At 41.3% G+C, this 22,976-nt stretch overlaps 1 protein-coding gene across 2 annotated transcripts; it reads left to right on the forward strand.

Moving 5' to 3' along the window:
• The first annotated feature begins 735 nt into the window (after positions 1 to 735).
• C16H1orf159 (chromosome 16 C1orf159 homolog) lies at positions 736 to 18,179 on the forward strand. 2 transcript variants are annotated; one of them, XM_075437328.1, is made up of 10 exons: positions 736 to 883; positions 1,890 to 1,995; positions 6,394 to 6,484; positions 8,027 to 8,102; positions 10,065 to 10,169; positions 11,078 to 11,143; positions 11,450 to 11,584; positions 13,681 to 13,706; positions 14,044 to 14,074; positions 15,435 to 18,179. In XM_075437328.1, exons 3-10 carry the CDS (start codon positions 6,413 to 6,415, stop codon positions 15,530 to 15,532), a joined length of 609 nt encoding a protein of 202 aa, XP_075293443.1. In that variant the 5' UTR covers positions 736 to 883; positions 1,890 to 1,995; positions 6,394 to 6,412; the 3' UTR covers positions 15,533 to 18,179. The 2 variants fall into 2 exon arrangements, with proteins under 2 accessions (XP_075293443.1, XP_009940166.2); XM_009941864.2 differs by lacking the exons at positions 736 to 883; positions 1,890 to 1,995 and adding an exon at positions 6,204 to 6,246.
• Positions 18,180 to 22,976: the final 4,797 nt, after the last annotated feature.

Here is a 22,976-nt window from a genome sequence, read left to right on the forward strand (position 1 = left end):
TTTCCCCGCGTTTCAGTGGGAGCTGTTAATTGGGCTGAGATGTGATGGTATCGGAGCGCGCTGAGGTGAGCAGCTCTGCAGTGGCAGCAGCCTGCTGGATGCCAGCTTGGCACTGCATTTCTCCAGGCTTCATTTATTTTTCTGGGCTTCATTTATTTCTTCAAAATCCCGGTGCTTGTCAGGAGGCTGCTGCCAGGCGATGTCAAAGGACTCGTGTAAAGGCTTGGGAGGAGTTCAGCCGCGCCGTGGCCTCCTTGTGCCCCCTACCCTGGCACTTCTTTCATGAAATCTTTAATCCTTCTGTCGTGACACCCCTTGCTCGGATGACTCGAGGGACGGTGACCGGGCCTTCCCCTCCCGTCGTCCCTCCCGGGGCGTCCGCGTCGCCGAGCAACGCCCAAAATGGCGGCGCCCGCGCCAGGCCCGCCCGTTCCTCCGGCCGGCTGCGAGCGCGAGACTCCCGCTCCCAGGAGGCCCCGCGCGCGGGAGAGCGGCGCCGCGGGAAAGGGCCGAGGGAGGGGATTTACCTGCGGGGAGGAGGGCGCAGGTAGGGCGCGGCGCGGAGGCTGCTGGGACTTGTAGTTCCGAGCGAAGGGCCCGTTCTGGGAAGCTGCGCGTCGGCCGGCAGGAGGGCGGAACTACAACTCCCAGGGCGCCGCGGGGAGGAGCGGGCAGGGCGCCGCCTGAGGGCGGGGGGTACGAAAGGGAACCTGCCCGCCGGTGCTGCCGGAGGCTGCTTCCTCAGGTGAGGCGGCGGCGGGCGGGGCCGGGCAGGCCGGCCCCTGAGGCGGCGGGAGGAACGGAGGGCAGCGAGCCCCCGAGCGAGCAGCGAGCCCCCGGGCGTTGCCCCATTGTTCGGGGCGCCGGAGGCGCCGGCGGGCAGGTGAGGCGAGGCGGCGAAGGCGCCGGGCGGGGAAGGGAGCGGTCTGTCAGCCCCCGGTGTCCCGCTGGCGGTGTGGGGAGGGGTGTTGGGGCCGGTCCCGGGGGTGAGCAGCGGCGGCAGGAGCACGTTCACCGAGCGGCGGGGACGGGGAGGGCCCGTTCCTGCGGGAAAAGCCCCCGAGGGGAGCAGCGGCCGTGGCCGGCGGCGTCGGGTGAAGCCGGGGAAGAGCCGCCCCTCGTTCCGCCCTCTTGCCCGGCTGTCTCAGGGCTCTTGGGTTCCCGGTGCGTTTTACGTTGAAGAGCGGTGTTCTCCAGGCGCGTTTGGAAACGAATCGTCTCTTCCTCATGGTCCAGTAAAACTCTGGAGACTTTCCTGATGAACTAACTCTGTTTACTACAGATTTTGGCTATCTGAGACTTTTCAGGGGTTTGGTGGTTATTTCTCTGGGGTTTGTTGGGGTTTTTTTTGCTTTTTTTCTGGATAAACTTCAAGCAAATACACACCTCTATAACGTAGATTTTTGTTGCACTCTTGAGGGGAAGAAAAAGCCTACAGAGGCCATGCGTATGTCGAAGTTTCCGAAGCATCTTTGCCTGTAGTGTATAGCTGTGCTATTGGCAACTAAATTGCACCAGTCCTCAGTGCTGCTCTCGGTTTTTAAGGCTGCGATGACTGTTGTAACAGCAGAAGGTGTTACTGCCAAATTTCTGTTGACTGAAGAACAGTAACTGTTGGTGCTAACTAGTGTTTGCTCTAGGCACATTCCGAGTGCATGAGTGCTTTTGAAGCAAAGCTTAGCCTAAAGTAGATATCTTTATTGTCTTCAGCAGAAGGTGTGTGTTTTTAATTGTTGGTTGTTGGCCTATTACCTAATCGTTTTGATGTAAGGATAGGGATAGCAGTTCTTTTCATGGGTGCAGAAAGCTGGCAGAACAAGTCCTCCTTCAGCTTTAATTTATAAAAGACTGTTCTAAGCACAGCCCATATCTGTTATTCTACCCTGCAGGTTTATTGTGAAACAGTTGCAGCATCAGTGAGAATTTAGCAGTAAACCACATACTGTGAGTGTTCGGGAAGATGCGGTGCTCTAGTGTGTACCTCTGAAGGAGCTGGTAAGTGAGAGTTTAGGCCTTCACAAGTCTGTTGTTTGTGAGACTGCATTTCGAGTTTTCTGTTTTATCATGGCTTATTCGAGGTCTCATCAGAATTAAGAAGCATTGGGCAGTGGAATGAGTGTGATAGTTTCAAACTCTGATCTGCTGAGTGAATTATAAAACCACCTGAAATCCAGACAATGTTTCGTTTTACTGCCGTCTTTTTCCATGTACCTGAAAAAATTACCTCTCTCAAACAATTCTCTGGTAACACTTAAGCAAGAAAAATACTGATAATGCAACAGAAATAATAGATACACAGCTATATGTCTGGAAAATGTAGACATAAAGATGAATTAAAGAACACTTGCTTCCAGGAGTGGGAGGGAAAAGTCTTCTAGTGCTCAGTGTTCATGAATTGTTTGCATTCCTTTCTTTTGAAAAGCAAGGAGAGGAAGAATTCCCTGAGTGAATCTTGATGTATTTAGTTTATATGTATTGTGGCACTTCAGATCCAAGTTGACAGTGATTTGAAATTTGTTTCAAATGTGGAACTCTGGTGTGAAATACTTGTTTTAATTAGAATGTCTGTGTTCTCAAAACTGTGCTGGCATCTCGAGCATGAATACTTTCTAATTTGGGCTCAAGTTTGTGCATGACATTATCTTTTTTTCCATAATCCAAAGAGAAAATGCTGCCAAACATGAAACATATTCCATGGACTTGTAAATTGTTTTGCTGTGGGTGTCTGATCTTGAGCAAATTCACATACTCAATTTAAAAAATAAAGCTTCAGCTACCTCATTCAGATCATGGTTAGTATTCATGTGTATTGAAGATCTTGGACGCTCTAGGGCTCTTTCTTTTCTAAAGTTAAAATTATGGTGTGAAAAATCGTTCAGGTTGGCAATAGAATGGTTATGATTGACTTGTGGCTGGAAAGCAGTAAAATGAATTGTATTAATTCCGTGGTTTTTTTTATGGGGAGAGCAATTATCGGTACAAATCCCTGCTGGAAGCTGCTGTCTCTTTTGGAAGTGCTGCACTTGATTTATTCTTTGACTTGAAAGTCACAAGCTCTTTCCAAACTTGCGGAGGTGTGGCACAACTAGACTTTAGGAACACTATGGAAGTTTTTCATATATACTGCGTATAAAGAATATGGATTATTCAATCTGTCTGATAGCCTTCGTGGGCATTACTGTAAAAAAAAAAAGGTAGATATCTCATATTACCTTCATGGCTTGAATTTTTGCCTCATTCGAACAGATGTTATTTATATATTGTGTTAATAGGCTTCTAATTTTTACTGGCCAATAGAGAATCCAGCAGGATGTGAAGAAGTGGTTCTGGGACCTAGAGTAAAACGTAAATTGCATAAATATAGCATACACCTCATACGTCTGGAAGCTTTAAAGCAGCTTGTTCATCTCTGCTTTCCTTTTCCTGCAGTTAAAACTGGTTCAAACAAAAAACAACCAACCAACAACAAATATGTATATGTAAAGATTAGATATTGTCTCTCTCTGTCACAGAAATAAAAAATATTGGCTGATGGTTTGGGGGCAAATAGATCTCGTGTCCTACTTCTGCTGGAACAGCTGCAGGGCAGATGTTCTAGTTTTTTAGAATCACTAGTGGCTGTGAACAAATATCTGCCCATAAATGCAGCAGTATTGTTGATTGGTGTCTTGATTTATTTCAGGAATGGAAATACAACCAATATGGAGCTTATACTGTACAGCTATTCGCATTCACAAAGAGGAGGATCAGGCACTTAGAAGTGGCTGTTTTCACAAATGTTTTCTTGTTTAGTATGACTTGTTCCTGAAAACAAGTATTTTTCTAGATAACAAGAATGTACTTGTTTAAACAAATGCCTTTTTCATCTGTTTTCTTAGTATTTACAGCTATTATAATAATCTCAGGTATTGACAAAAATCTGTGCATAGCATCCAAAACGTGAAGAATTTATCAGCAAATGTCTTTACCAACTCTTAACTACTTTCCCTAGAGGAAGTCGTTCTCAGTATCTCATTTCTGAAGACAGATTGTAGAAAACTGATAGGTAATAAAACAAACTCTGTTCATGTGTTTGTTTAAAATACATCCATCCATATGCACATCCTGAGGATTCTTTTAATGCTAGATGCTGCTGGACTGCCTTGAAAAACCCTAAAGTTGTGTTACTCAACATTTACTGCAATAGAAAGGCATATAAAGAAAAAAACCTCTGTTTTTAAGAGGTTAAATGTGCAAATTAAAGTTATACCCAATGTGATCTAAACCATAATTATTCCTGGCATTTACGTAAGTACTCTTATACTGTCATACACAAGTGGAAATCTCTCTGTCAAACTAGAAAACTGCAATGCCTACATCAGCAATCATTTACTAAGTCCTAAGTAGCTTCTGTTCTGCTCAAAGGTGTTCAAGAAGAAACTGTTACCATCAAAGCTATAAGCTAGGTGTGCTTGGCTTTTGGGGGTACATACTGCACTCTAGGCAGGTTGTCTCCTTTCATCTTCTGAGGTGACTTCACATCTTTGTTAAAACAGATCTTTGCACATGAGATGTCTTGTCACTTCAGCTACTGTTGAAAAATAACATTAAAGCTGTTTAGTCAGCAATTTATAAGCTTAATTGTAGGTTAGAAATGTATCTTTCCATCCTTCTGTAAAATTTCCAGAGCTAAATTTTCCCTGCTGTTTTTGGCTGTGCCATCACTTTCCAGCAGTTCTGTAAACTGCCATAATCCATGTTAATTTTCACTCCAGGATGTGGTGGTGGTAGCTTTTCCAAAGCTAACTAGCTCTTAGTATCTCATTCTGGAGAAGGTCTGTACGTACTGCTGATGTTCCTTGATTCCTGTAATCTCCATTGCCAACAGCAAGGCTAATCAGGCGCTGTCTTGGCCTTTGTCAGCTACCGTCACGCGCACAGTGCACTCACTTTGCCTGCTTTTCATTTTAGTATCGGTGTTCGCTTTATTTAGATGTATGTAAATGTGAACTGATGGAATTGTGGATGGTGCAGCTTGACACTGACAGACTTGACATCCAGTGGTATGTGTGAACTGGAAGGTATCGTGACAGTGCAAGCTTTTCCTGCTCTGCCTCAGTCCCCACTACATGTAGAAATTAGTTGTAGCAGTAAGACTGGAGTTTCATTTTCAGTGTTTTCAGTCCTTGATCTTAGAGCTTTCAGCTGATAGCAGGAGATGGTAATAAGTTTTCCCACCAAGCTGAACTAATCTTAGTTTGAAGTTGAGGCAACAGGCTATGTGTAAGTGATTTAAAAAACTGAACGGAAATTAATCATAGGAACTGCTCAATGGTTTTGTTCTTCAGAAAAACAACTTGCCAAGGGTCATGATACCTATTTTACACTAATTTAAAACTCACCCGCTGGAATTTTATTTAACAAAAATAGCAACAAATTTCAGTTTGTGAGGTGAGTCACTAAAGGAGTTTCCCCTACAGTTTAAGACTTTTTTTGGACAGTTTCCTCCTATTAATGTCCTATTAATGTAGAGGCCCTTGTCTGTCCCTGTGTTTTGTTTATAATATAAAAGACTATGTTTTCCTAAAGCTACCGTGCTGCAGGTACTGCAGGGTCTGAGAACTGGATGTGGCTTCCAACATTATATTGACTAGTGAATAGGCAGATATTATAATATTGACATAGGGAGAGTCTGAGCCATGCCAACCAAGCATGACATAGTGCCTAAAAAGAACAATTTAATGTAAGAAATGGAGGCTTTCTTTAGGTTATGTCTGGAGTTATATAGCAAAAGCGGAGGGGGAGGCAGGGGGGAAAACAAGGCTTGTAGCAGCCTGTTCAAAGTATTCTGTTCCACATTGAGCAGGTCTGTTCTCAGGCAGTTGAGAAATACTACTTATTAACAGACAGGCTTCATTAATGCTTCATGTCTGTGCTGTCATGGGAGAAATTAATTACAGTATTGCCTTTTCAAAGTGGCGTGTGCTCTGTGTCCTGATACGAATCCATCACAGTTCACTGCCACAGCCAGAGGAGCCTGAAACTGTGGGGAAGCTTATCAGCAGTGGTGCCAGGCAGTAACCGTTCTATTGCAATCACATTGATTTTTAGATCCTGGGTGTGGAATAGTCTCTGCATGGCCCAGTTTGGAGCAGACTGATAAGGCTCCTTGTTTCTTAGCAACCACAGTCTGCCATAACCAGAAACCTGCCCCTCTGCAGCTGGAGGGAAAATTCTGAATGTCTCGAATTTGTATCTTGAACCAAGGTAAGTCATGCCCCCCTGGCATATTTAATTTAAAGGCCTTTGCATTCAAATAAAAGGAATGTGTTGGCAAAAGTTCCTTACGAAGGGAATGCATAACTTCCCTGTTGTGAATAAGACATTCTAATTTCTTCCCCTGTTCTTGTTTAGACCTGTGTCTTTCCTGGGCATGGAGGTGCCGTATGTCCTTCTCTTAACTAGACTCGTAGCAGAAGTTGCCAGCAAATCTACTGAAAGTTCGGTAGGTACTTCATGTTTTTTGTCATGCTAGGTGCTACAAAAACAGAAGGATCAGATTATTTTCCTCTCACATTGTGGTTTAGAGAAGGCTTTCTAATTCAACAGAAATGACCTATATTGCTAGCATTCATTAACTGAAACTTTTACAGTAGGTTAATTTGCTATGATGGCTGATTGCTTGTTAAAGCATTGAATTCTTTCTAGTCATGTGCATGTAGGGTAGTAGGGATGCAACTGATAATGCCTCACACCATGTGTGAAAAGCACCCTGATGATCAAAAACTCCCTTTTCAAGCTGCTTGACAGTTTAACTACAAACATTCCAAAACATGGATACCCAAAAGTTAACGTTTCAAATGACTGAGAAGCTCTGAAGCAAACACTGCTTCAAGTCACAGAAAAAGGTCAGAGTATAAAGTTCTGCTTGCAGGAGAGTTCAACCAAACAAAACTTGTTAAGAAACTGGTTTTAAGCATGTTATCTATAGATCTTCTGGTTCTTTACTGTAGTCTGCCTTCCCATGATGCACTAACAGTGTGAAGTCAGCCTGCTAATTTCAGTTTTGACAGTCCCAACCATTTCTCCTGATAGCTTTGATCTTTGTCACCCCTAGATTTTGATGAGTTTTGCTGATTAGCAGAATAATTGTGGCTGTTACATGTTAGGTATGTTTAAGTTAGTTCTGTGGCTGAATATAGATCAGGTCTTGTTACTTTCGACCAAGAGTACTTCATCCCTTTTTAAGACTGATTTGACTTGCTGTATTCTTTAGGGGAATGTACCTGCAAAACTTTAAAAGGCGTGGGAGTTTTGTGGCTTGGTCTTCTTGTACGGATTCAGAGAGTAGATATGCCCAAGTCTAGATGGGCTGTTGCTAATGTCTATCAAAAGAACCACAGAGTTTTTAGCAACCGTTTATCTCTAAGCTTATGTCACAGCTTGTTGTAATTTGTAAATAATTTTGAAACTGGCTTTTATATAAACAAACAAAAAATAAAAATAAACTACGTGCCTTCAGGTTATGTGAAGTTACTCCTTTACATTAAACGTCGAAGGAAGAAGCTTTTGTAGTTCTGCTGGATTGCTCTGCCAAATGTGTTATCATTGCTTGCAGTATGGGCATTCAGTGAAAAATGGGTTTTGCCAGTCATTTTGCCAATAGCGTTTCTGAGCAAATGTGTCAGGGCGTTTGTGTGGTGCTGCGGGAAGGATACTCCCCCTGTGAACTGAGCTTCAGTGAAGAATTTAGCAAGTCTATTTCTAAAGCAGTTTTTTGAGGCTTTATCCGATGTCAAGAGTAGTGTGTACATTTGTTCTCAAAGTGTGAGTTTGGGTAGCAGCTGCCAGGTCAAAATCAGCTTGATGGTGTGTCTAGTTTGTTCTCTCTTTGTAAGGTTGCTTAATGCAAAAAGAAAAGTTACAGCAAGTTTTAACTGCAGTTACTGCTTTTCCTCTATGTTCTCTGTAGATTTTTGTTGTTGTTGTTGAAGTATTTTGGTAAAATTAAGAGCTGTGTGAAATGTAATATAACTTCTTTTTGTAGGTTTCAGAAACAGAATGCTGTGTGGATATGCTGGATTCAAACAATTCCTGTCCAGTAACCAACCAGTGCAGTCCAGGTATAGTGTGCCATTGTCTTTGACAGTTAACACCAAAATTCAGTGCCTGATTAGTTGGGGAGTGAAAAAAAAATAATTAGTGCATGTACATATTGAAGTCTTTCTTCCTCTATATACACAAGGTAATGCTTCTTATGAATCACAGATATTGTTCTTGCATGGTAAGGAGAATAGACAACTATTAATAACATTACTCTTTATCTTTTTTATTTAGTGTGCAGTTCAATTTTGTAAGAGCTATTGTAAATGCTTAAAAGCCCTAAAAGCCTGTATAATGAGCATAAAAAGCAAAAATGCTGTACTGTGTATCTAAGGGAGCATTAAGAATAGTTTCAGTATGGTCTTGTTAGCAGAGAATGCCTAATTCTTTCTTGTGCCATATATGTAGACTTGTTTTCTTCTAAATGGAGTTAAAAACTTCTTTGTTACTTTCCAACAGTAGCAAAAGGGTGGGGGTTTTTAATGCCATTTTATTTAAAATCGGAGACTAAAAGCGGGAAAATGGTTTCAGAGCCCACAGTAACAAGAGAAATAGCGACTTAAAAATTTGGGTCCACTTCTGAGTTCAGTTGTTTCCTTGTGACAGTTGTTAAAAGCATTCTAAGCCTATCTATTTCCACTGCTTTGTTAGCTTCTCTATCTGTTTCTTCATTTAATGCGTCCATTTCTGCTTCTAAATGTTCTTAGATATGGTATAAGCAATTGACTTCAAGTTATGGGATTGTGTTCTCTTAAATCTTATTGCAAAGTGATGATCTGCTCCTATCTTTGGTGTCAGATAAGTGCTTTGATCCTTCCTTCCTGTTACTGTAGAAAGTCTTTGCCCTTACATTGGGTCTGTTTGCGTTTAGATTAAATCTCAGATGTAATTCATTGCTGTGGGCATCAAATGTGCTGCTTCTCTGTAAGAAAAACATAGCAGCAGAGCTGTTCTCAAATCAGCACCTTACTAATGGTTTGCTTTATGGGATAATTGATACCAGTTTGGCCCAAAGCTCTATAGAACTGTATATTAACCAGCACAGTAAGCTTTTTTTCTTTAAATGTTGACTGTAATATGATCTAGTAGGAATAGCCTTCTAATCTTCATGTCTCAAGTCTAAGCCTCAAGTGAAACACCACAACTTTATTGTATTAAATGAAATTGTTATTGAAGATAGGTCGTAAATTTTTTTCTTAACAAAGACATAGCAGTATGTGTGTTTAAATAGAAATTGTGAGATCTGAACATCGAAGACATAGGCCAAGATGAAAGTTTAATCAGTTTGCAGCCTGCATGGTAGGGTGACTGATATAAAACACTCACCATCTGTCACAGAATAATTTAAACAGGCTTGCGTTCTTCTTAAAGTGAAACAAATAGTACAATACTTCAGAGGACTGAGGCATGAGAAAAAGCCTGTATTAAGGCAGTGTTCATATTTTTAGCTTGCGTGCTGGAAGTGATTGACTATAGGGGTGCCAGTATCTCTTTTCATCCAAGTATGCTCTTTCTGGTTCTTAGCATCTTTGTCCCTGCCTACTTCGATTTTCAATACAATATACTAAGATGGTGTTAAATTTTGTTTTGACAGTGTATGACCTCTGAAAATAAATGGTAAAATTCTGCTTCTTTTTTAGTATTGTTGAGGGCAGTTACAGGTTGTTAGACGCTTCCCATTTTAATCAGAACTAAAACATGGGAAGCAGTGAATGGAGCTATGTTGAAATTGCCCTCCGGGAGTTGTTTGCTTGTAACTCTTTCTCCTTTTTGATCCTTGAAAGGTTATATCTTTTCTGGAATAAACACTTTGAAATGAAACCTCTTAACTTCTGTAATACAATAGGAAGCAGGAGATGTTTGTAACTGGTAGACCAGGCAGAGGGAATTTCTGTTGCCTCTACCTCTTTCTGAAGACTAGAAAATATTTCCAGTGTCCCTTTTGTTGTTTTCTAACCTCTGTATGTCTTACTCTGATGCAGGTTGTTACAGACGATGGAATGAGGATGGTAGTAGCAGCTGCATTAAATGCAAAAATGAAACCCTTCCTGTTTCAGCTGTTTACAACCTGACTGAATGCAGAAATAGTGAGTCATTTACCATCCCCTTATTTTGATGGGTGCTTTTTGGTACTGAGATCTCATCTTGCATGCATACTCCAGCAGATTGTTCAAGAAGGCATCAAATGTTGCAGACGTTTCCCCCCCCCCCCCCCCCCCACTTGTAAAACTTCGACCTTTTCCAAAGTCCTAATATAACTTTGAGCTTTTGAACATGCAACAAAACCAATGGAAACTTAGAAATTTAGTTTGCGGAAACTGTGCAGAGTGCTGTGCGCTGTCTGAGGGGGAGGGAGAAATAAAATTCTTGTTGTGTATTAGAGTACCTAATCTGTGAAACCAAATGCAACATTAAAAAAAAAAAATCCTTCTGACCAATGTAAGTTCTTAAAATAAAAAAGCAAACTCCTAAACATCAAAATGATTAAACTTACAGGATAGTACCTCTATTAAACATAAACTGAATACCGAATTTTGTGGCTGCTTTTATCTCTGCTATAAGAAAAAGGCATTTTCTGTGGGTGTTTGCTAGGCACTTCTTCAGAGCACAAATAGCTCAGACTGTGCTGGAGTTTCTTGAAAAATCTATATTAAGAAGGCTAGATTCATTTTGTACACGTGCTTTGTTTGAAAGCTGAGAACCATTCAATTCCTCGTAAATATTTTTAATGAAAGAGATGAGAAACTTGATCAAAGTTTCTGGGAAATGCACCAGTGAATTATTTTCTTTTTGTACAAGTTATGATGATGCTTGTTTGCTTCCTTCTTTTGAAATTCTTATAAGTGATATAAAGAATGAATTTTTCATGGGAGAAATTGGGAGTCCTATACAATTTCAAATAACTACTAAGAAGTGTAATAGCCTTTTACTAAGATTTTCAACAAATATGTAGTTTTTGTCAGATTCTACTTTAAAAAAATCTTTCTTGTTACAGCTGGTATCAGAGGAATGAATTTCCAAATGAATATAAGCACCGTAACTCCTTTCATACAGAACATAGGTGAGTAAATGGAAATAGCTATTGAGTGCAGGCTTTGTGATTATTCACTGCGTACCAACCCCTTCGGGACATGGCATTTGAAACGAGTCATAAAATATGTTTTTCTGTAGCATAGGTTTTATGCTAAAGGTAGTTGCTATTTTCATTTTTTCTGGCTTGTTCTCAACAAGAATCTTTTATAAGTTGTTTTTTTTTCTCTCCTATGAATATTGGGAAGTTGGTCTTTATCTTTTGTTTAACCCTTCTATTAGAAGAGATTTCTAGTGAATAATAGTCTTTTTTTCTTTCTGTGGTGTTTTTATACAGGGGGCCCGGAAGTGGCAGCCTCTCTCATCTTAGGGACATTTTTCATCAGTTTATTCTTGATTCTGTCTGTTGCTTCTTTCTTCTACCTCAAACGTGCCAATAAACTTCCTAATGTCTTCTACAGAAGAAACAAAGGTAAAATACCTGTAATTGTCTATTTGATCTCGAAAGTTTTGGCCTTTGCCCAGTTTCTTAATTTTCTTAATTTTGTTTTAAATTTCTTCATGTCAGTGTTCTAACTTCATGCAGCTTCTGCTGTCTCTTTTGATCATCCAAATCAATGCAAACAACTAATGAAAGTTTTCTCCTGCTATGTGTTTAGAGTATCATGTTTTCATGGTAGTGCAGAGGATCTGTTCTCAGTCTAAGTGTGCTTAGGTGCATATTACACAACACCTTTCACTAACCCATGTGTTGGTTTTTGTAGCTTTCAAAGGTTTGCCAGGGCACAATAATTGACATCAGTTGTCGGTGAATATTAGGTCTCCGAGTTAAAAAAAAATCAGCCACGGGGCGTTTTTATAGAACTTAAATTAATTTTGGTACACAAAATGCCAGACACTTATAAAGCCTTAAAAAAAGCAGTTGTTGTTTGTTCTTGGTTTAGTGAGAAGGAAACTGTAATACTAAAAGGCAGTGTCCTTACCATGGATGTGTCAGCAGCAGGACAAAGGGAATGGAATTTGAGGTTCTTCATTATTGCACTACTCATTGAACTGTGCCCTCTAAATGCAGGATTTACTGGGGCTGTTGGGGTTTTTTGGGGTTTTTTGTTTTTGTTTTTTGTAAAGCAAATACCCCTTAGCTTTTCTTTTTATAATGAACTTCATTGTTTATTTCTGCCATTCCTGTTACTGAGAAATGAAGCCATGTAACTAAAATGCAGTGACCTGACTTCATGCCAAAGTGATTACAGAAAAGCAAGGGAAAGAACACCTGGGATGTGCTTAGCCATAGGGCATGAAGAGTTGGTGTAGACATCTGGGTCTTTCAGATGCTTCGCTTTCTGTGAAGTTGTACTGTGTGTCCACCCTTTACTGGGAGGCGGTGAGCAAAATAGGTGGAAGGTGGTGTCTCCATTTTGCCCAGTGTTTGCATGAGACTGAGGCTGATCTACAGCTCTGTCTCACTCCTTCCATGTAGTCGCTTTGAATGATTCCTGTGACAACTTCTAGAACAGCATTTGCTGTGTTAGAGCTCCTTCTGTTGAAAGCAAGCTGTTTACTGGATAGATCTGCTAAACAAATAGAACTGTCATTTTCATTCATGTCTTACAGGACCGAGCTTAAGCTAGACTGTCACAATAGAAATAAGCTTAAAAAGAGAAAAAAAAGGGGGTGAGTGCAGCAATACAGTTCCATTGTTTGGCTAAGAATGTTGTATCTAGTCATAGTAACTTCATGGAACGCCACGTTTCCAGTCTCTGTGGTATGATTTCCTGTAAAAGTGTACAACAGTAGCAACCTATGGTCTAAACTGATCCGTCTTGCAGGAACTGCTAGTATCCAAATCAGAACTGCACTATTGAAACCTCTAGGTTGCTTTTGCACGTGTCTTCAAGTAAATTTAGTTAGTACAAGATTCTCCTTCAGTTCTGAAGTGGGTCAAGAGCTGTTGTGCTATGACATTTCTAAGCTGGCAGGACACCAGGGCTCTGAGGCTTTGGTGATAATGGTCTGATTTCTGCATTTTGTACTGACAGTTCGCTCTGGTCCAGCAGGCTAAAGCATTGATGTGCTCCTTTGAAGGAGAAGCAGTAGAAACCCTTCTCCAGCTTGTTGTCACGTTAGCTTTCATTCTGTCTGGATGATGATTATCATGTGCCCAATAAAGGCAGCAAGCTCTTGTATATAAAAGGGTTGCATCTTTCACTGCTCAATTTGTTTTCTATTTGTATTGCCTTTTTCTGGTAGCTGGCTCAAAGCGCCTTTTTTTCCTATTGAATCTTCTTCATATTAAAGAGACACTGCTGTGGCTACCTTCTCTGAAAGCAAAATAAGTCATTCTTGGAGACCTTTGCGACCCTTTATCTCTAATCTTGACAAGAGTCCTACAGACAATGTATTCTACTAACAGGATTTCTGAATGTTTTGATCTGTTTTGGTAGTCTTTGACAGAACCATGTTTTTAACAATAGAACTATTCTATTGCACGCATATGTTTTTAGAAAACTAGCAGTTCTAGCCTTCTAGATTAATGATGGTTAGTCTCTCTCTTTCTCTCTCTTTTAGCATCTGTTCTCCAGCCTAGTGAAACAGTAAGTAAATTCTGTCCTTCCAATAGGAATAAGCAAGCATAAAACATCAATTAATAATAACTTAAAGTTTTATACAGCTCATCAGGGAGCTACTTAATCTGATGTATGAGAGACTGAAATAAAAATAAAAGATGTTTTGGGGTTCTTTGTCCAAACTGGAGAAAAAGCTGAAAGATGAATACTGACCATATGGATTCTATTGAGTTACTTTCTCCAAGAAAGACTATGTACACAGTAAATGTTATTGGAACCCTAAAATGTTCCTATTTTTTTTTTAATGAAAGACAGTGAAGACAAAAGATGCTTTGTTTGACATGATCATTTTTCTGTTATGCAGGCATCCATGATACCTCCCCCAGCTTCTTCAGGTGAGGAACTGTTCTCTGGCGCATGCTGCTACAAACATGTTACCTGTTGGCTTTCCTTTTATGCATCTGATTGTTGAAAAGCAGGCAAACGATCTCAAAGAGGATATGCTAAGAATACATAGCAAGCCAGAACGATTACCTGTAAAGCCTGGTATAGAACTGTGGAATCTGTTGAGGGGATGGAAATCTAATGAAATCTCTCTAGTAGAACTTTTTGATAGGATTTATTGCTTTGATTAATGTAGGCATACAGTATTGATGGAGTAATTTATGTTAAAGTAGATCTTTGGCAGCTCTTAAAATAGATCTTTGACTTCTCTGCCCTAAAACAAAAGTCTTACAAGTAGATGCAGTATTTTTTCATAAGTGTTCAAAAATAAATTACTCAGCCTGGGACCTATTTTCAGGATTGGATTTTCTTGACAATGCCAGGTTGGCTCATTTTCAGGCTTGCTGATGTGAAGCTTATCAGGTTCTTGAAACAAATAGCAGAGACTGTTTGGAATATATTTGGGGGGGGTTGTAGGTTGGCTCTTTTTGGCAAAGTGGGTTTTTAATATGTGTGAAACTCAGGCAGAAATTTAGTTCTTGGGGAAGACTTCATCTAATCAGCTTGTCTCAATTTTCCTTCCCAATTTTTCGTAATTTCAGCCTATAAATATTACTGAGAAGTGTACTTGGGCAGGGTAATACAGTAAAATATCTTTTCTCTGTGCTTGATCCCTGTGCTTTGAAGGTACAACGATAGAACTTGTGGTGACTTAAAGATGAGACAGACCAAATCTTTTAAAAACTTGAGAAATAATTGCCTTCTAAGCTGAGCAAAATTCCTGGTCTCACTTCTTGTGTATGCATAGGCCTTTTTAATCAAGATGGTATAATTAAAATTTAATATTTATTAATGCAGTCTTTAGCTTTTAAACATTTTTTAAATGTGTTCCAAACTTGGTCTGGGTCTGGCTGTTAAACTGACAGCCAGTGCTGGTTGTGAAAAGGCTCTGTTTCCCTACCTTAATTTATACATCTGTTTAAAAGGAAGGTACACTTGTGGATTTTTTTGTTAGGGCTGAAAATGGAAAGCTACATGTACTGTAAACACGTACAAATAATGGAAATGCTGGTTTGTAATGAGCACCTGATTTTGTAGGACATTAGCAGCTTGCTTAAAAAGTTTATTTGTGGACTTTTGCTATATCTCAGCTATATGTAGGGGTTTTTGTGTTTTGGTGGGGTTTTTCTTAAGGTCCAGAATGACTTTGGTCACTCAGGAATTGTTGGATGGCATGTGGTGTTATGAATTAACGATAACGGCACACTTATACAGCAGGTGCTAATGATGTTTCTGTGCCCACCATTTCAGTTCGGAAGCCACGATATGTCAGACGAGAACGGTCACTAGTGACGTCTGCATCTGCTGCTATGATCTCTTCTTCCGAAACCAGGGTCAGCAATGTTTAGCCTTCATTCTTGACTGAGGACTTTGTAAGTGTGCACAGTGTCGAAGAAACTTTTTCTGAATCCATTGAAGTGCCAGGAAAACATCGCAAGCAGCTGACCTAAATGGAAGCCAAATTACTGTGTCAAAGGGTTTGTGCCAAATGTTAACAGAGAAATGAACTGATGCAAAGACACTGATGGCAGGATGCATCCAGTTCGGTGAACTGCTTTGGTGATCTTGAAATGCACTATTCCAGCTCTGTGGTTTCATTTGTCTCCTACAGATGCTGTGTTTAAAATCCTTAAAGAATCTGCCTTTCTCTGGTACACTTTCAGTCTTGGCAAGTTCTTCTTCCTGCGTTGTGATGTGTTCTGTGTCCCCGGAGCTGAAGGTCTCAGTGCTGCAGGCCAACACAAATTACTGGGATTACTCAAGGATGTGGACTTGCTTGAAGGACCCACTTGTAAATGCCAACACTAAGTGCCACTGCTTAAACGTTGTAGGACAGTATAACAATACTTAACATGCAGTATCCTTCTGAAGCAAAAAATGAGGCCTCTTGGAGTATCCTCTTCAGCCTATGGCATAGCTGACCCTTGTTTTTAACTGTGAATATAGACCCAGTGTCCAGATACTGTTGTTCTTGGTGCTTTTGAAGGCTGTGGTCAGTATGGGTCCAGTCCCACGTGTGGGAATTTGTTGGGAAGCTTTTCTGATGGCTTCAGCTCAGTCCCTGGATAAAGAGCCATTTGCTGTGGCTTTGTAACTGATAGGCTGCTATGTCTGTCCTGCAAAGACTGTCTCTGCTAGCGTCCTTCCCTTAACGCAGCAGCTGAGGGAAACCAAAATTCCTGCAGGGTAGCTGTGCATCCGTTAGACATGTCAGTGAGCGTTGAGATGAACTGGCGAGGTCAGGTGAATTTCTCCCAATGCAATAAGGGGTTGCTTTGGCCAAGCCCTTCGTTAACATGCCTGAGATCTGCAGGCCAGCACCTTATGACAGACCTCAACAAGTATTTCCTTGTTGAAAGTGCCAGCCTAAATAGCCTCCACTCTCAGATGCTTGTTCTTGCCCATCGTATGCCAGCTGTGTGGCTGAGTAGTCACTTGATCAGGAAACTAAAGTAGCTGTAAAATAAATTTTTTTTTCTTATTGGCTAGGTTATCCTTCACCATATTTATTTTTTTTCTGGCATGGTTGACTCTGTTGCCATGTGAACACGTATTTCAGCATAATGGGCACAGTGGTATGGGCATAAGAGTGGGTGACTGGGGGGGAAAAAAGTGAAAAACCTGAGGTTGCTAAATTGGTTGAAGCATCACTGTTACCATATGTGACATTATAACTATGCAGCTTGTGCATTCCCACCTACCTGTGTTGCTGTTGCCTGTTTTGGTTTAGCTGGCACTCCATTATGTGTGTGCTCCTAAAATAAATGACTTGGAAGCTCTTCATCAGCATTCACTGGCACGAACGTAAACTGGAACAGTCAGTTCTCTTTTTCAGGAAAATGTGAACATAACTGTCTTGAGCTGACATGACACCCATATGGAGAGTCCAAGCCTTGTCATCCAGATTCCCTTTTCTCTGTGGTTAAAAGTTTATTCAGAGCTAAAAGATGAGAACTGGGATAGGAGGAGATATATTCATCTTATTGAACAGACCTGGTTTTATGTAAGTTTCAGTATTTACTTTTATCTCTTTACTTACAAGGTAGTGAGATCTCTTGTAGCATCCAAACAAGCTAGGGCAAAGACTGGGGATAAAGAGCAAACCATGAAGAGGTCCCCATGCCCTCCAAAGAAAGCCTGAATTGCTGTATGAAGAAACTTAAGATTGTCTTTCTGTCGCAATGATAAAGAAAATTTTTGTGCTACTGAACAAAACTAAAGACAGCAGACAATGCCATTTTGAGACCCTTCAGCTTTCAATATGAAATGTGCTTTATAATTCGTATGTTCCAAGTTCAGGAGGTGGTGGGTTTGTTTCTGTCATTTTGATATCTTTTTATCTCTGTGCTGCTGCAGTTTTCCCCAGGTAGAAATTATGTCTGGAGGTCATAGGTTTTTCCTGAACTTAATTTCTGAATATTTTCCTAACCTCTAAGGAAAAGGAGTAACTATGCAAATAATGCCAAGAAACTGCACCTTTGAAAGCAGGGAGTTTCTGCTTGCGAATTTGTCAATGATAGTGCATTCTTGTATTGCTTAGTTGCTAATGTATTCTTTTTACACGTAAATTATTGAAGGATCATTCCTGTCGTACTGTCTGAACCCTATCTTATCCTCAAGTGCATATTGTAACTTAACGTCAAGCGTCTACTGCTCTAACTTCTGTGCAGTCAAGTTTTTCTCGATGATAACATCTCTCTTCCCCCTCTCATACTCTTTCCCTCCTCATCCCCCAAAAAAACTCTTTTAAATGCAGCAGATATTTTTACTATTTTATTTTGTTTCAGGAACTGTTCAGCTTCTGTTATTGCTGTCTGACCACAGTGGACTCCTGGTCTAAACAGTTTCTCATTTGTTTTGCACTGTCAAATTAAATATATAATGTTGTGGTTTGGTTTCCATCTCCCTTCAAAATAATAATACATACCTATATATATTTTAAAAAATTGGCTTTAATGAACCCTGATATTTAATGTATTTGTATATTTTTAAATTGTGCCAAAATAAACAATTTGAGCTTTTTTTTTAAATAACTGGAGGTCATTCATGTGTTTCCTTTTCAAGCACAGAATGAAGGGAGCGAAATTAGGAACCAAAGCAGATCCTTGTTTCAGATCATATGGCATGTTGCCTCCACCAGAACTGAGGTTAAAAAAAAAGGTCTGCTGAATGATCCTGCCTGGTTCTACAGTAGGGTAGGCAGGCTGTTCGTCTGCAGGCTGTATCTTCACACCTTGCAACCACGTGGCAAAAGCCATCCATAATGGCCTTACCTGCAGTGGGGTGAAAGTAACTCCTTGGCAGAGAATGTAGCTTTAGTAAATGACAGAATTTTTACATCAGCATATATTTACTCATTCAAAGAAGACAGCAGGAGTAGCAAGAAAACCGTAAAGGCAGAGGCTGCTAAGCGGTGCCAAATGTACCAGAAGTTGAGATAATCAGGATCATTTCTTACCAATCGGAGTGAAGATTATGATCTTGGGGGTTTGGACATCTTCCCCCATCTGATCTCTTGTTAATTTTAAAATGTGTGTTCTTTTTCTCCTTCCCCTCCTTCCCTGGGGTTTTGGTACTCTTGATGGACTGCTTTCTTGCAAATGTAACCTGTGTTCTTAACTCCAGTTGCCAAAATGATCCATAATAAGGAGAGCTGAGCCAAAGGAGATTGGGATGCTGAGCCACATGGTCTGAAATACTAGGAGTTAAATTTGGCAGCGCTCTTTTCCCTTGCAAAGCTAACTGAAGTAGCCTGATATATGAGAAAGATGCTGCTTTTAGTGAAGTATGCAGATGAGGAAGGAGAAGCCAAATGCTTTCATACCTACTGTGCATGCACTGTGGAAAGTCTAATAAACTTTGTTGTCAAAGCCAAGGTGACAGTGTTGCGTACAAAGAGAAACTGACCTGGAAAATGATCCCACTGGGAGAGGAGGACTTCAAAGAGGATTTGTCAGTTAAATGGACTCTGACCACCATGCACACCAGAATTGAACAGCCTTTGGGAAGAGGGAGTACTGTGTCCTTGCCATTAGTCACCCGAGTGAATTCAGTCGGTGCAACTGGCAGTGAGTGAACTGGGGAGAGCGGTCAGTGGCTGTACAGCAACAGGGAACGATTCGAGACTGTATTTTGCACAGCTGCGAGGAGCTGTCTCCCTTAGCCATATGTCACCATCTGAAGGTGAGTGCATCGTAGATGGAAGACTGTGACAATCATTGCTTAAAATTCTAAAAATTCTAAGTCTAAAATATTGTGTTTCAGTAGAATCTGTTACCCAGTTATAGGCCCTCCAGAAGGCTGGTGTCATGTGCATAAAGAACGAAACAGAAATGATATTGCATACAGACACTCCGAAGTATTTTGCTGCATGAAACTGCATGAAATTTGCTAGATTAATGATAAAGCTTTGTGCAAACATAATGACTTAGGTTCAGCCTCCCTTGCCCTAGTTCACAGAAACTGTTCTGAAGTTGTCTCTTGGTCTTTATCTACACTCTTTTTCTCTCCTGTGCCTCCATCAAAACCTTCTTGGGAATGTTGCTTGGAAATACACCTTTGATTGTGGGCGCAAGTCTGTAACATCCTGACAGTAAGATCTGAAGGCTGAAAGCTGTTAAACTATAGAAGAAAATTGAAAGAAAAAGAAGCTGGGGGACAACTGAGACGCTCACTGGGAAAAAGGAACAATAAGGTTTTTGCTCTTGTCCCTCTACAGTTACACAGGATGCGATCTAAGATGCCAAGTCAAAGAGTATGGAAGAGTAGGAAAGAATACGGACGTTGATACAAAAGTTTGAGGCGCTCTCATGTACTTGAGATTTGTAGGTGGCTGGGTGGAGAGGTTCAGCTGTGTGTGGTGTGACTGCATGGAAATGCTGAGTGCCACAAATGGCTGAGCTCAGCAGGAAAGCATAGCTGTGCTGTGCCAAGCTAGTGCCTACAATATTGTGATAGTAACTTTGATTTAAAAAACAAAGAAACAAAAGTTGTACCTGCTCGCACTTGAAGTTAATTTGGTTGTCACTTGAAGTTTTTTGAAAGAATGTGCTTAAGATACAGTCGATATCTGAAGTGTGCGTGCATTGCTCTTGCTACCAACACTGTGAGGTCTGTTGAATGTCTAAAGGCTGCTTTGCATTTTTGTCATTTATCTTTAATGCTCCCTGGTGAGAAAAAAGAAGAAATGATACCATGTTTATCATTCTAATAGCCTTGACACATTTTTATTGCTAACTGATTAGAAGCAATAGTATTCAGATAATTGCACTTCCTGTTTCGGAGCCTGGTGATTTATGTCCATTACTAAAGTGCTGAAAGTGTTTTAAAATGATAGTTTTAATAAGATGTGGTGCAGCTGTGAGGTATCTGCTCCAAACGGTTAGGTCTTTACCATTAAGATTGTTGTATTCTGTAACGGGACTAATATAGTAGGGGTTAGGGTTGAGTCATGTCATATTGATTTTGTAATGAGTGTTGTTTATGAGCAAGTCATCTGTTTTGTTGCAATTTTACATCCATCAAACTGAAATGTTCTCCTCTGCTTCTCGATCCCAGTCCCCACAGGAATGCAGTCATCTGGAGCAGAGCACTGAACTTCCTAAAACACGCAGGCTGTTCCACAGTGTTGTGGTGTAGTCCATTAGGTTACTATTACTTGATGTCAGTGCCTGTAAAACTCCAGTAATTTTCTGATGGCAATTATTCACCTTTAAGTACCATTATGTGACTGTTCTTTCCTAGAGCATGATCTTTTACAAATTTATATCTCATTCTGCTGCTCTCTGTCTGTTACCTCCATTGTGTTCACAGTGCAGGCCCCTGAGATACAGCCTACAAAGGACAGGACGTGGCACCAACATTTGTATGTGCTCCTTATGATACGAAGAATTCTCAGGCTTGCATAATGAAATCTGAAACTTTCGATGGGGTAAGGAAAAGGGAGACCTGCAAAAAGAATACATTTAGAAATATATGTATATGCACATGTACATACACACGCACGCACAAAACAAAGCTAATTTTAAATGCTGCTCAAACTGTTTTTGGCAGAGCTTAAAACAGCTACGGAAATGTTTTTTAGCAGTAATTGTGCTGAGGATAGCTATTTAGGAAGAAGTTAACTATGGGGAGGCATCTTGTGTGCATGCAACTTTATATATTGCATAATGAACTGTTAGTTTATAATGTATAGAGAAATGAGCTGTGAGTAGTAAGGTTCAGGACCTTACTTGACTAAGAGCACTTGCAATTAGGTGTGTTACAATGAGGGTAAAATGCTTTTCATCAGCATCTGCTGCCAATTCACCTCAAGCTATAATCATTACTGACTGGAAGTTTCTGCAGCTCGACTGCTGTGAAATGAGTCTGGCAGGCCACTTCCCAGCACAAACTGACCATATCCCAGGCCTCCAGAACTGGGGTGTTTGGTTGATATCGCTGCTGCCCTCCCAGCAGAATTGTGTCACATCCTCTGCATTCATGAATAAGGCTGGGATTTGCATTCCTCATCACAGTGACCCCCTTCTGTGTGAAAATTGAGTATGTATAACAGCTGGCAAAAAAAAAAAAAAAAAATCTAGAAAAACCAAAAGTGGCAGCCAGTCATATTTCAGTGGTGAGCATCCCAGCTGTGGGACAACCACTCCTCCCAATAGAAGGCCAAGCAGAGGAGGATCTGGGATGCTGAACATCCCGTGGTCGCTGAAGCACAGGCAGTCTGAGTGTTCCACGTTGTGTTGCCTGTTTGACGTGTATGGCTTTTTCGTGTAATGCAGTGGAGCTTTAGGAGGCTCCAGGTGGTGTTCAGCGCTGTGAGTGAAGGCTGGTGCTTTTATCTGAGGTTTAAATCTTGCCTGACTACAAACCCTGCACTGCTCACTCAGCTCAGGGCTGTGCCAGCTCTGCAACCTGTGACTGAGCAATGCAGGCCTTCAGAATTACTGGAATTGGTGTTCTGGAAGCGGTCTTCAAAAATCTGCACGAATGTCGCAGTCCTGAGAACACGAGGGACTCAGTCCGAAGGGGCTCACTGCTCACTTTGGTGTCTGCAGCTTGATTTCTGGAGTGTGCTGCACAGTGAGAAGCTGGAGGCTGGTGCTGTGGGGGCTGCAGGTCTGACCCAGGCTGGGGCCGTTGGTGGCTTTTGGTGGGGACAGGTCCCTCTGCGGAGCATGGGGCAGGTCAGGTAAAACTGCTCAGGGTGCTTGGCTTGTGCCTCCATGTTGCTCTCGGTGCTGGGGCAGGTTGTGGGTCTGAGCGTGGCACTGGGCTGTTCTGCAGCCTGGCCTCATCCCTGCCAAGGGAGGCTGAGTCAACTGCGAGGCTGGGGAGCAGTGGGAGATACCTTGAGAGGCTGCAAAGAACATGAGCAGAGACTGCGGTACCTTGCCAGGGGCTGTGAAAGGACCTTTGAGCTCATCCCTTTACGTGTGAGGTTGGTTTAGCCGTGTGGATCCAGCCTGCCTGTATTCCCTTGGCCTGAGCTTGCCTGGAGCCTTTCCCTTGGCTCCAGCATGAGCTGCAAGCAGCTACAGAGCGTGGCTGTGAAGTCTGGGCAGCCCTAGGCATGGTGGGCAGCTCTGGTTTGTGGCATGCTTTAGCTTCTCCATGGATTTGCTCTGTGTCTGTCTGGGTGGTTTTAATGGTTTGTCCCACTGAAGTAAAGCAAGGCTGCCTGCTGGTTTCAGTGAGATGTAAAGCAGGTCCTAAATCCATCCAGACAAGAATGGTTTTAGGCTGGAGTACTTGCACTATCCTCCCCCCCCAAAGAAACAGCAGCAGAATTTAAAC

Source organism: Opisthocomus hoazin, chromosome 16, assembly GCF_030867145.1.
Source record: "Opisthocomus hoazin isolate bOpiHoa1 chromosome 16, bOpiHoa1.hap1, whole genome shotgun sequence".
NCBI classification, from domain to species: domain Eukaryota; kingdom Metazoa; phylum Chordata; class Aves; order Opisthocomiformes; family Opisthocomidae; genus Opisthocomus; species Opisthocomus hoazin.

Bases quoted from the DNA above. Each gene is read 5' to 3' on its own strand.
- C16H1orf159 (XM_075437328.1), top strand. From the start codon at position 6,413: ATGGAGGTGCCGTATGTCCTTCTCTTAACTAGACTCGTAGCAGAAGTT. The intron at 6,485-8,026 runs GTAGGTACTTCA...TTCTTTTTGTAG, and splicing joins GCAAATCTACTGAAAGTTCG to GTTTCAGAAACAGAATGCTG. The intron at 10,170-11,077 runs GTGAGTCATTTA...TTCTTGTTACAG, and splicing joins CCTGACTGAATGCAGAAATA to CTGGTATCAGAGGAATGAAT.